The 12,559-nt window shown below is 39.2% G+C and overlaps 2 protein-coding genes across 5 annotated transcripts; one reads left to right on the top strand and one right to left on the bottom strand.

Moving 5' to 3' along the window:
* On the top strand, positions 703 to 4,428 carry LOC18790847 (receptor-like protein kinase HSL1). Its single transcript, XM_020564355.1, has 2 exons — positions 703 to 3,480; positions 3,593 to 4,428. Exons 1-2 carry the CDS (start codon positions 846 to 848, stop codon positions 4,027 to 4,029), a joined length of 3,072 nt encoding a protein of 1,023 aa, XP_020419944.1. The 5' UTR covers positions 703 to 845; the 3' UTR covers positions 4,030 to 4,428.
* LOC18789363 (nuclear poly(A) polymerase 4) lies at positions 4,659 to 10,570 on the bottom strand. Of its 4 annotated transcripts, none has more exons than XM_020564363.1 (12): positions 9,996 to 10,570; positions 9,823 to 9,900; positions 9,429 to 9,536; positions 8,741 to 8,803; positions 8,475 to 8,636; positions 8,056 to 8,169; positions 7,915 to 7,977; positions 7,487 to 7,816; positions 7,241 to 7,405; positions 5,848 to 7,078; positions 5,419 to 5,477; positions 4,659 to 5,332 (listed from the first exon to the last, which is right to left on the bottom strand). In XM_020564363.1, the coding sequence occupies exons 1-10, from the start codon at positions 10,119 to 10,121 to the stop codon at positions 6,293 to 6,295; spliced, it is 1,995 nt and encodes a 664-aa protein (XP_020419952.1). In that variant the 5' UTR covers positions 10,122 to 10,570; the 3' UTR covers positions 4,659 to 5,332; positions 5,419 to 5,477; positions 5,848 to 6,292. The 4 variants fall into 4 exon arrangements, with proteins under 4 accessions (XP_020419952.1, XP_020419958.1, XP_020419946.1 ...); XM_020564369.1 differs by lacking the exon at positions 5,419 to 5,477 and having other exon boundaries at positions 4,659 to 5,170; positions 5,256 to 5,332; XM_020564357.1 differs by having other exon boundaries at positions 4,659 to 5,477.

Genomic DNA, 12,559 nt, shown 5'->3' with positions numbered 1-12,559 from the left:
ATTTCTGCTCACCTGCCATTATCTTCCGTGGCATATGTACTAATTTGACTTCCAAGTTAACTGAACGCAGACATTATTTGAATATTATTTTTCTACTTCACTAAATCAAAGGCTTGAATGGATAATTGGATATATAAATGCATCTTTTCTGAACCTACAAAATCAAGTTACCGTCATTTTAAAAAGAAAAATCATAAATTATTCTATATGACGTGGTTAAGTTATAAACATTGAATTACTTGGACGATCTAGATATTGCAAAATACATATAAATGTGTAAATTCTAAGATGCTGAGGCTCGAGATCGTACGAGATGTTGAGTAGTGTTGAGAGAAAATGTCATCCTATTCACAAACACGCCCCTCACTGATTGATGGCTAACTGGATATTTTCCTTAAGATCGGGGCACGGTGTAATAAGAAAGACTCCGCTTCTAGAAGAAGCCCCATTAACTCAGAGAAATGTACAAGCTATTTAAACAGCCACTTTTAATTCAACTAAACATTGAAGAATTAGGTTGTAAATCTAACGAGATAAGGATCACCATCCCTAGATTTTGATTTACTGTTGGTTTTAAAAAATAACAAATGTTTATTGCTTTTCTCCCTAAATAAATTATCATTATCTCTCGTTGATCCGTGTCAAAATAAAACTCCATGCCATTGAGCCATCTCACTTTCAGTGGCATAAGTTGTAATTTAGTGAAACGTTAGGGTCATTTTGACCCGCTGTAACGCATATAATGTCATGGCCCAAACCAACCAAGTTTGAATTGCCAGCCATTACTTCTCCAAGTTTTTCCCGGTAAAAACACAGAACCGGAGCAACGAACTCAACCACATCAAATGTCGAAAACACACCAATCACTCTCCGGCATCCCATCCTCCCTTCTCCTCCTCTGCATCCTCATCTCCCTGCCCTTCGAAGTAATTTCACAATCCACCGAGCAGTCGATCCTCCTCAAGCTCAAAGACCAATGGGGCAATCCGCCGTCCATCCATTCCTGGAACTCCTCATCCTCACCGTGCGATTGGCCAGAAGTCAACTGCACAAACGGCGCGGTCACCGGACTTTTCCTCCGCCAAAAAAACATCACGGAGAAAATTCCAGCGACCGTTTGCCACCTGTCGAGCCTCGCTGAGCTCCACCTCGCCTGGAATTTCATTCCAGGCGAGTTCCCCGACTCTCTCTATAACTGCTCGAAGCTCCAAGTCCTCGACCTCTCACAAAACTACTTTGTGGGCCGAATTCCAAACGACATTTACAGGATGTCGTCTCTCCGATACTTGGACCTTGGCGGGAACAACTTCTCCGGAGATATTCCGGCGGAAATTGGCCGGCTGCCGGAGCTACAGACCCTCCGGCTTTATGAAAACTTGTTCAACGGCAGTGTTCCGAGTGAGATTGGGAACCTGTCGAATCTCGAGATATTTGACATGCCTTTTAATGGAAATTTGGTGCCTGCCCAAATCCCAGCAGACTTTGGAAAGTTGAAGAAGCTCAAGCGTTTATGGATGACGCAGACGAATTTGATTGATGAGATTCCAGAAAGTTTTTCTGGTCTTTTGAGCCTCGAGACATTGAATCTTGCAAGAAACAATTTGGAAGGAAAAATTCCTGGTGGGTTGTTTTTGTTGAAGAATTTGAGCGAGTTGTTTCTTTTTCATAATAAATTGTCAGGGGAGATACCAAGTACTGTGGAGGCTTTGAATTTGGTTCAAATTGATCTCGCTATGAACAATTTGAGTGGTTTGATCCCACAAGATTTTGGCAAGTTGAAGAATCTGAATGTTCTGAACCTGTTTTCGAATCAATTAACGGGTGGGATACCAGAGAGTTTAGGCTTAATTCCGGAGCTGAAGAACTTTCGGGTTTTTATGAACCAGTTGAATGGGACTTTGCCACCGGAACTAGGCCTTCACTCCGAGCTCGAAGCATTTGAGGTCTCGGAGAATCAGCTGAGTGGTTCACTACCGGAACATCTATGCAGCAGTGGCCTTTTGCAAGGAGCTATTGCATTCTCTAACAATCTCAGTGGAGAGTTGCCTAAAGGTCTTGGAAATTGTGGTTCTTTGCGGACACTTCAGGTCTACAACAACCATTTTTCGGGTGAGGTTCCTCAGGGACTTTGGACTGGACTAAATCTGTCCAGTTTGATGTTGAGTAACAATTTGTTTTCGGGCCAGCTTCCCAGCAGCAATCTGGCTTGGAATCTATCTAGGCTGGAAATTAGCAACAACAGATTTTCTGGTGAAATCCCATTTCAAGTCTCTTCTTGGGAAAGTTTGGTTGTTTTTAAGGCTAGTGGGAATTTGTTTTCTGGGAAAATCCCAATAGAGTTGACCAGCCTTTCTCAGCTAAATACTCTGTTACTCGATGACAATCGACTTTCAGGGGAATTACCATCGCGGATCATCTCATGGGGGTCCCTGGATACTTTGAATCTCTCAAGAAATGAGCTTTCAGGCCACATTCCAGCAGCTATTGGTTCTTTGCCCGACCTGCTTTACTTGGACTTGTCAGGAAACCAATTCTCAGGTGAAATCCCAGCTGAGTTTGGCCACTTGAGGCTCAATTCCCTCAACTTGTCTTCCAACAAGCTTTCCGGGAAAATCCCAGATGTGTTTGCTAACCGTGCATATGAAGACAGTTTCTTGAATAATTCCAATCTATGCGCCGGTACCCCAATTCTAAATCTTCCCAGATGCTACACCAACATTAGTGACTCTCACAAGCTGTCCTCTAAAGTCCTTGCCATGATTTCAATGCTTTCTATTGCTGTGTCTCTAGTTACTGTTTTATTGACCTTTTTTATAGTCAGAGACTACCGGAGGAGAAAGCGCGGTCAAGACTTGGCAACATGGAAGCTCACCTCATTCCACCACAGATTGGATTTTACAGAGTTCATTGTGTTGCCCAATTTGACAGATAACAATCTCATTGGAAGTGGAGGGTCAGGGAAAGTTTATCAGGTTAGTACTAACTGCCCAGGTGAATTCGTGGCAGTGAAAAGGATATGGAATACCAGCAAATTGGATGAGAGGCTCGAGAAGGAATTCATTGCTGAGGTTGAGATACTGGGCACAATCCGGCATTCGAACATTGTTAAGTTGCTGTGCTGCATTTCCAGCGAGAATTCGAAGCTTCTTGTATACGAATACATGGTGAATCAGAGCCTGGATAAGTGGCTACATGGAAAGAAGAGAAGGTTAGCATCAGGCATGGGAGTGGTTCACCATGTTGTTTTGGACTGGCCAACCAGGTTGCAGATTGCAATAGGGGCTGCACAAGGCTTGTGCTACATGCACCATGACTGCTCTCCGCCAATAATTCATAGAGATGTCAAGTCCAGCAATATCTTGTTGGATTCTGAATTCAAGGCTCGTATAGCAGATTTTGGGTTGGCCAAGATTTTGGCAAAGGATGGAGATCACCACACAATGTCTGCTATTGCAGGCTCCTTTGGCTACATGGCACCAGGTAGGAGCTTCCATATATTCCATTGCACTCTCTATTTAATCTCTTAAATTGGTTTGTTTTCATTCAATTTTTCCAGATATCACTTTGACATTGTATGATACTTGCATTGCAGAGTACGCTTACACAACGAAAATCAACGAAAAGATCGACGTTTACAGCTTTGGTGTTGTGCTCTTAGAACTAACAACCGGGAGAGAACCCAACAGCGGGGATGAACATACGAGCCTAGCAGAATGGACATGGCGGGTATATAGCGAAGGAAAGACCATCACCGATACCCTCGATGAGGAGATAACGAAACCGTGCTACTTGGAAGAAATGGCTACTGTGCTGAAACTAGGGCTCATTTGTACTAGTACATTACCTTCAACTCGGCCTTCCATGAAGGAAGTTCTGCACATTCTTCGTGGGTATGGTCCCTCCGAAGGCTTTGAAGTGAAAAAGATGGGAAGTGACTTTGATGTTTCTCCCCTCCTTAGCAGTGCCACCTACCTTTCCAGTTACAAACGCAGTAAAAAGGTGGACGATAGCTTAGTTTACAGTGTGTGATGTACTCAAGAAATCTCATGTTAGTCATATGCCGCCAAACCACTGGTAGGGCTGGCATTTGACACCCCTTTAATGGAGAACTTTCCTGTCACTGGTTGTATAGGGCCATGTGTCTCTCTCTTATCACGCACGTGGCTAGTTACGCAATGTAATAAGAGAAATAGATACATGCCTGCATAACCAAAGACACGTAAGATTTTCTTCACATTATGAGACTCGGTTAGCCATCCTCGAACTTAAGACTCGTTTAAAGATCAGTATAGCTTGCACATAGGTTTTGACTACTCTTTTTGAAGATTCAGCTCCGTAAGACCATCCGGGAAGTATTGCATACACTTTTGTAGTTACAAAGGCTTTTTAGGCTTTTTACACAGTTTTGTCGTTGCTTTTTAGTCTCAATTTTTGCAGTCAAGGTTTCTTCTCATGCCAAAATATTCTGATTAAAATGAACTTTTGTTGCTACCTTATTCACGAATTATCTACTGCTTAAGGCAGCCTGCCTTTATCAGAGTTTGAAGTATGAGAATCTCTCTACCAACAAGGATATACAAATCTGTTTGCACGAGAGACACAGAGAGAGAGAGAGAGAGAGAGAGAGAGAGAGAGAGAGAGAGAGAGAGAGAGAGAGAGAGAGATTGCAAAAAAGTATTGATTAAAAAACTGTATTTACAATGGTGAAGTTACAAACTATAAAAGTTTGATGAGTGCTATACAGAACCAAAACAAGAAAGAAGACGCCTACTCAATTCTTGAACTCTACTCTTTGGCCTGGTTAAGGTGACTTCCATTCAGAGATACGGAACTTCCCACACCCACAACGAAAAGTCACAACAGCTCAAATAACCGGATCCTTGGAGACTACAAAGGACCAGCATACTTCCATGAAATTATGGTGCTTACATTTTTACAGCCACAGTGAAGCCCCAAGACCATATGCTAAAGCACCAAGCTATGCAGAGTAGTTTGCATGGCTAAAGCTTCCCCAGCACTTCGCAAGACATAACACACACCCACACCTGGAAACCCTAATGAAAGCCAGCAAGTTAATACGGTGCTTACCATTGTGCTGGTTCTTTCCTTTACAGAAGTGACTCCACCTTCAACGACTCACCTCAAAAAGGTAATTGACCTCACACTCAACCTGTTACAAAAGAGCCAGAAACAAACAGGCCAGTATAAAGATATAATGATTTGCTTAAAAATCATCATGAGTTTCAAACACTTGCCTTACTGTTGGCCAATGCATAGATTCTGTCCTAGCTCCAACGTCCAAATTGAAAGCAATCCAGATTGCAAAAGTTGGCTATACAACACAAAATCCAGGATCAGAAGACTTGGGTTCCCAAAATGTATTGGAGAAGAGGGACAAGATAAACACGAAGGGTATACAAAACTAGTAAGGTTTTAAGCACGGTTGCTGGTAAAAAGCACGTATAGTGGTGCAGGACCTGCCACCACAATATGCACCAGTTAATACATTGTCTGTGCAAAAAAAGAAGATAAAAAACTTAATGTAATCAAATAATCACAGAAGATCTAACAATATTAACCTCACCAATGTCACACAAATTTTTTATATAAACAAAATACCAGCATGTGAAGGAGCAGCACATAACCAAAGATTACACTATTACAATAGAAAAAGTGGACTGGCAAAAAAAGAAGTGCTGACCCAAAATATAGTGAAAGACAGAGGAAGGCATATGAAGTACCTAAGTTTTTGTTATTATAAGAAAGTGTAGAAAAAGAAAAAAAAAACGAAAACAGAAAGAAACAGGTATGCAAACCAGCATGCACAAGAGAGTTTACGTTCCAAACCTCAAATTCTTCTGACAAGGCATTTTGATATCTCCCATTCGCATTTATAGAGCCATTTTCCGAAAGCGACTCTGGTTCTACCAGAAGTGCATCATCCTGCAAATATCCCCTTCTCTCACTATTCCCTCCAGAAATGTCAGATTTCTCACTTCAATCTGGTAAAAATTCGAATCCACAGTTTTCAAAAGAAACTCGCTCACAATTGAGGTTCCGAGTGCTGGAAGTTGATCCCAACACAAATTCAGCATGCTCCACTCCCATGACTACATGGTTTGACTAGTTCTTGGTCGACACCAATAGCATTCGCTGTCCAATTCAGAAGTCTCCTAGTACAGTTGGTCTCCACATTCTACATGTCAACCAATGCCACATTTCCAGCTCTGTCCTCAATTAGGCTAATGTTTCCTTGGACTCTGAGAAAGATACTGCACATGGAACTACCAATTCATTCCAGGAAAAGAGGTTTCTCCAACTGTTCAGATGGCTTTACCGCACAACCCTCCTGTGAAGGCTTTGCCTCATTTCTGATTCTTGGGAATTCAGAAACAAGCATAGATGTGCACTCATTTCTAGTGATTGATTCATGCATAACATCTTCAACCACCCGCATGTCTCCCACGCTATCCTTTTCACTCTCCAACTGTCTAACAGGCAATCTAACATCGGAATTCTTATCTGCATCTCCAGTTGCCCGACACTCTAATCTATTGCCATTACTGAAGCTGATATCAGGTGTTCCACCAGATCTACCTGCATTTTTTGATGGGGATACAGACTCTGTACGTGGAGGACTAATAGCGGTCTGCTTCACTCGTTTGATTGGCCCCACATCCTCTGTTTTAGGATCAATTTTCCTCTTGATATGTCGTTCAGCAGACCCAGAACCAGATCCCACAGCATCTTCATAATTTCTTTCATCCTGCTGGCTTGCATGCCTCAGCGGTCGAGGACGTTTATACCCATCAGGGAAAACAAAGGGAGGAAGCTGCTTCCGGCGAACATGACAAACATATATGTCCATCCCAGGTTTCCAGAACATATACATGTTTATTTCTTGCCTGAACTCATCAACTGTTCCACGTATATCAAATTGCTGACCTTCTTGACCTCTCACTCCCTCTTTCCTCTGCAAACCCATAAAGAAAGCACAATGTGGGCATGGCTTGGATGTGTCTACATATTCCTTTGGATACGGATGGCACTGCAGCATCCCATTCGTGTCTCGCTCTATCTGCAGGAAGGCACATGCAAACCATTAATAGGAACAATACTATAATCTCCTCCATCTCGACTAATTGTCTAAACAGGCTCAACTATCAGAGATCCCATAAATGTGAACAAAACTCAACAGCCCGTATACTCTGTAAAGATTTACCAAAACGAAAAACTATACCTTCAGGGTAAGCTGTCTAAACCGGGATTCCACCCACCCCTTCCATGCCAGCAAATCATCAGAATCAGCTGCAACTATGTCCACCTGCAGATAATTTTTGTATGCCTCAAAAAAAAGATAAGGTTCAAAGAGAGCGCTCCACTGGGTCTTGTTCAGCTCAATCTCCTACAATAAACCAAAGGGGAAAGTACATCAGTGATGAAACATAGCCCTTAATGGAAGAAAAAACTCAATTCATGCACTCACCTCACATATCTTATTACCATGGTGGAACTGCTCTGTCATAACTCGTAGAGTACTTATTGAGACATTGTAACTAGAGTTCATGCAAGGATACGCAGGAGTTATTATTGGCATGTGATGAAAGCGGTCACGAGGGTTTTTACGAGGATCCCATGTAGGGAAACCAAGTTCATTCTCTTCAATTGAACATAAAGTCACAGGATTTGGCCAACGCCACTGAGTGTATACTCTGAAAAATCTAGAAACCAACATGCTAGGAATTGCATTGGGATAAAGCTGACATATCCGAGCGACTAAAATAGCCCAATTTACACCACCCAGGAATCCAGTAACCTACACACAATAGAAAAAAGGAACAGACCATTGCATAAGTGTTAAACTAAAGAGTTAATACCAATGAAGATTCTGAGAACTTAGACCACTGCCCTTACATTTGAATAAACACCACGCCTTTTAGCCCAAAACTTCAAACATCTGAGTGTCGTCCGGAAATGCTACAGTTATATAGAGTGTCAAAGGTTGAGTCAATTCAAAATAGAAATAAACCAGGTAAGGGATAAGTTATGATAAACCTCAACATTGGGGACAAGTTTAAGAATTTGATCTGCAACCCTGCAGCCATTCAGACTTCGAACAGTTTGCTCATCGACATCAAATAGCACAGATTCATGTGAGATGTCCAGATCCTGTGGACAAGTATGTTCCAACACCACATCAATGTCTTAAACACCACTATTCATTGTCTCAATCATGAAGCAGTATAAGTGTCTCAAAATGATTACAATGTTAGTACATTGTACAAGCAAAAAACAATCACGATATTAGTACCAGAGCATTAGATGGCCCAGATGACCAAACAAGTGAGGAAGGTAGCAAGATATTGTTTGCAGGGGCTTGGAAATAGTCCTTCTTATGGTCGCATGGTTATGAAGCACAATGGATAAATGGAACAAAAAGCAAAAGATTTTAAGAAGGTGAATTCTGAACCAACCTCTGGAACAACCAAAAGAGATATGCTTGCATACAAAAGATCTATTGATATTCCCCGGAGCTTGAATTTCATGACGGGTACATGAGCATCAGGAACTGGTTGAAGTTCAGTAACCTCTTTCATTTCAGCCAGCATATCATGCAAAATAATAAAAAAATCTTCCTGGAGAAAGAGTCAAATGTGAGGTAGAGCTGCGGGTAATAAATCAGACCGGATGCATTACACAAGAACTGGTTCTATATATAGACGGATAAAGATATATACACCTCTCGATTCACATACGATGGCCCAACACACAAAGTGTCTATGTCAGCTCCAGGCCCATGAACCTGTCAAAATAATAAATTTGTTCTTACATCAAACAAATAAAGAATGGTTATTGTAGAAAGAAAAAAAAAACATGAAAAGTGGGCAAGAAGTGGCAAAAATAGTCTCTCACTCAGTAGTTGGACCAAATAACCAAAGCAAGAAAAAAATCTAAGGCTTCACATTAACATCTAATCCTTTATAAAACTACAGTTGGTTATACTCAAAACAGCAGCAAGTTGTACAGTAAGATTAATGATATAAGAGTGGTTCAACATTGTAGAACTAACTGTTCTCAAAGACTGAAGCATAGATCAATCCGCAGATGTTATACATGTTCACATCCACTGGTAATGACTTTTCATTGAATGAGATCCAAATAATATCTCATTATAAAAGACTTTCCGGTAGATTTTAATATTAGCAATGGTCCTTTGCATTTTGGCCGTGTACCAGTTTCTTCATTATGAAGCATGGATCCTTGCTTGACAAATTTTAGAATGGCACATAAAATCACCAAAAATAGATAGCATACCGTTGTGGATCATAACCCAAATCTGTTTGTGAAACTCCTAATGATGAAATTGTACTCCACACCCAAATATGAATAACATCAGTTAGAAGAAATCATTGGGAACTTATATTTACCCCGAGACAATATGACCCAAACGTAAAAATGACAGCATTTGCATCCTCCACCATCTGATCTGTGTAGCCTCTTTGGCTTGTCAATTGCTTCACCCAGTCTTTCACAATCTACAGTAAAATTCAAAGTATAACCATTAATTACTTCATTAAACATAAGCTGCATCCAATGGAAGCAAAATGCAAGACTTCAAATAAATGGGGATGCCTGTAAATGAAGCATCGATGGTTCAATAAATTAGAGCCAAAAAGAACTCAATGACTGAAATTTATGCCTTAAACCACCCACCAACTGCGATAAAATGCTGCATTTCCCAAGATTTGCAAAAATGATAACTATAAGGGTGGCTATAACTGATTCTTCTCAAAGTCGACACTAGAACAGAGAATTATATACCCGATCAATGCGGCCAAGAACCTCTACTCTCTTTTCAGCTTCGTCTGTGCTCTCATAAAGCCCCGAATCAATCAAGAACTACCAAAATTAATAGAAAACAAATAAAGTCATCAACTTGTAAATCCAAACTAACCAAAATTAACCATTTTATATATAAATATGTGTGTGTGCACCTTTTCGAGTTCGGCATTTCGTTGAAGATCGGACTGGCTGGGCCCGGAAAGAAAGATCGTGGTGTCGTACTTCTTTGGCGGCTGTTGAGTCGGGGAAGAAGCGTTTGGACCCTCAGAACCCACCATTTCAGCACCCGAAATCCCAAACCAAAATACAGCCTAACCAAAAATGGGAAAATATTCAAAACTAATCTTCTTTTTTAAGAAATATATATCCTAGGAAAGATCGACTAAGATGAAACCTAATTTTAGCAAAATATTTGAAAAATGGGATCAGAAGGCAATTCAAGTTGAGAGTGTCAGTTGCTGCAAAAGCACTCTTGCAGAAGCTGAAATAATCAAAACCCTAATTAGTCGACGGAGAAGAATCGGAAACCTAATAAGCTCTAAAGCAATCAGACAAGGAAGTGAGAGAGGGAGAGATCTGTATTGGGCAATGAAAGCAAGAGAGGGACAGAAATGGAGGGAAAAAATAAGAAGAGCCAGAGATCGAGAAGAGAGTGAGATGCGGATTTTGAGAGAGAAGAAGAGACAGAGTAGAGAGAGAGGGTTAGTTGGGGTTGGTCTATGTTCGAATTCGGATTTGATCTGATGCGGACTTGGTTACATTATATATTTAGTCATATACCCATTTTTAACATTAAAATTATAAATAAATTCTATGATATTTAATTTCTTTAAACAAACAAAAAAATTCAAAAAATAACAGATGGCTCTGTTGAATTTAATTTTGATTATTGAATTAATTTGATGCCTTATTAAGTATTTTAGACTTTTTTATGAGGTTTTGGGATTGAATTTATTTTAAGAAATTAATGGCAGTTTTATAATTTTAAATAAGTTAAAAGCCTTTTATTATGTTGTAAATGAATTTTAAATGTGTTCTTAAAATCCATTTTATATATGATTTTTTTATAATTTAGAATCCTGTATTGTGTTGTAAATGCATGAGTTGGTGGATGACCACCATACCTCTTAATATTCCACCGTTGGATTTTATGTAACCTATGTACTAAGTATTTGTAATTAATGCTTGTAACCTATAGGTATATTGTAAATGATGGTATTCAATCTCCTATCTTGTAAGCCTATAAATAGGTGGTTCTACCAAAGATTTAGTAAGGAATAAACATGGTGAAACTTTGTCTTTAGCATATCACTTCTCTCTACATTTTCTCCCTCTAGTTTTATAACACGTTATCAGCACGACATTACTCTTGGTATGTTTTCTTTCTCTGAATTTTCTTTCTTCTTATATGAGCTAGAGTCATCACATGGTATAGAGTTTCTTTGTACTCACCATCAGACTTCATCATGCTTGTTTAAGAAAAAAAATTCTTATTCTTATTACACATGAATATAATGCCATGTTTTTGTTTTTATTTGTTTGTTTATTTAATTTTAAGTATGATCTTAATTATTATGATGAGTTTGAATTATACAAAAGATCAGGGGCCCGAAGTTCCGTAATCCTCATCATATAACTAGATTAGGATATAGAGTCCTTTTGATTGAATCAGAACCTGAAGTTCTTTGATTCCAAATAATTGAGGGCGTGAAGTTCCGCGAATTTAAAGAGCACATAAGGACAGAAAACTCCTCGATTTTGTATTAATCAAAATCAGAATTCCATGAGGCCTACATATGTCAAGAACTTGAACCAGAAGTTTCGAGTGCATATACATCGATTTGAGTATGAAGTTCAAAGCACAACTATTAATTCAATTTATTTAGATCTACGTATTCGTACCTGAAGTTTCGAATATATATTGATATGAACCTGAAGTTCATAGTTTTTCATGGATCTTAATACTATATATGAACTTGAAGTTCATTACTTATTTGTGCCTATATGAACCTGAATTGGTTGGAAATCCAATTCTTAAACTTGTAGTTTTATCTACATATTGAATCCACATTAATATTGGATTATCTTGGAATTTCATAATCTTTAATTGATTTATTTTATTCCTTGTTTATACCACTTTACTTATTTTATTATATTTTATTTTATTTATGTTAGGTTATTAATTAATTTCGTTTTACAATGGTAATGTTTTGTATTACCGCCCCAATATTGATAGCCAGATGCGTCTATTGGAGAAACTTCCTACTTTCTTTTGTGGGTAGGAAGTTTATGATGTTATGAACCAAAAGTTCTTGAGGCCCCAATATTACACAACTATTATAGTTGAAGATTATGATGTCATGAGCTAGAAGTTCATTGACCGAATAACTTTTATGTTGTGACATGACTATCTTGGCAATCCATGTCCCACAATGATGCATAAGATTTTTATAAATTTGTAAGGACATCGTTTAAAGACTCAAATTATTGTCTTGTCCAACAATATCATTACAAAGAACGCTCACAAATAAAAGCTGTCATAAGATCATCTCAGTCAAAAATTGACTTTGAGCCATCTTTCCTGAAATAATTCAAGGGGATATTTGTGAGCCTATACAACATCTAATTATGGATCACTTCACCAGTTTTACTGAATGTGCCTACTAAAATGGTCACATATTTGATAACGACTGTGAGTTTATTTTCCTACATTTTG

This window comes from Prunus persica, chromosome G1 (genome assembly GCF_000346465.2).
Source record: "Prunus persica cultivar Lovell chromosome G1, Prunus_persica_NCBIv2, whole genome shotgun sequence".
NCBI classification, from domain to species: domain Eukaryota; kingdom Viridiplantae; phylum Streptophyta; class Magnoliopsida; order Rosales; family Rosaceae; genus Prunus; species Prunus persica.
Note: the sequence above shows the minus strand (reverse complement) of the source record. Positions and strands in the feature narration are given on the sequence as shown.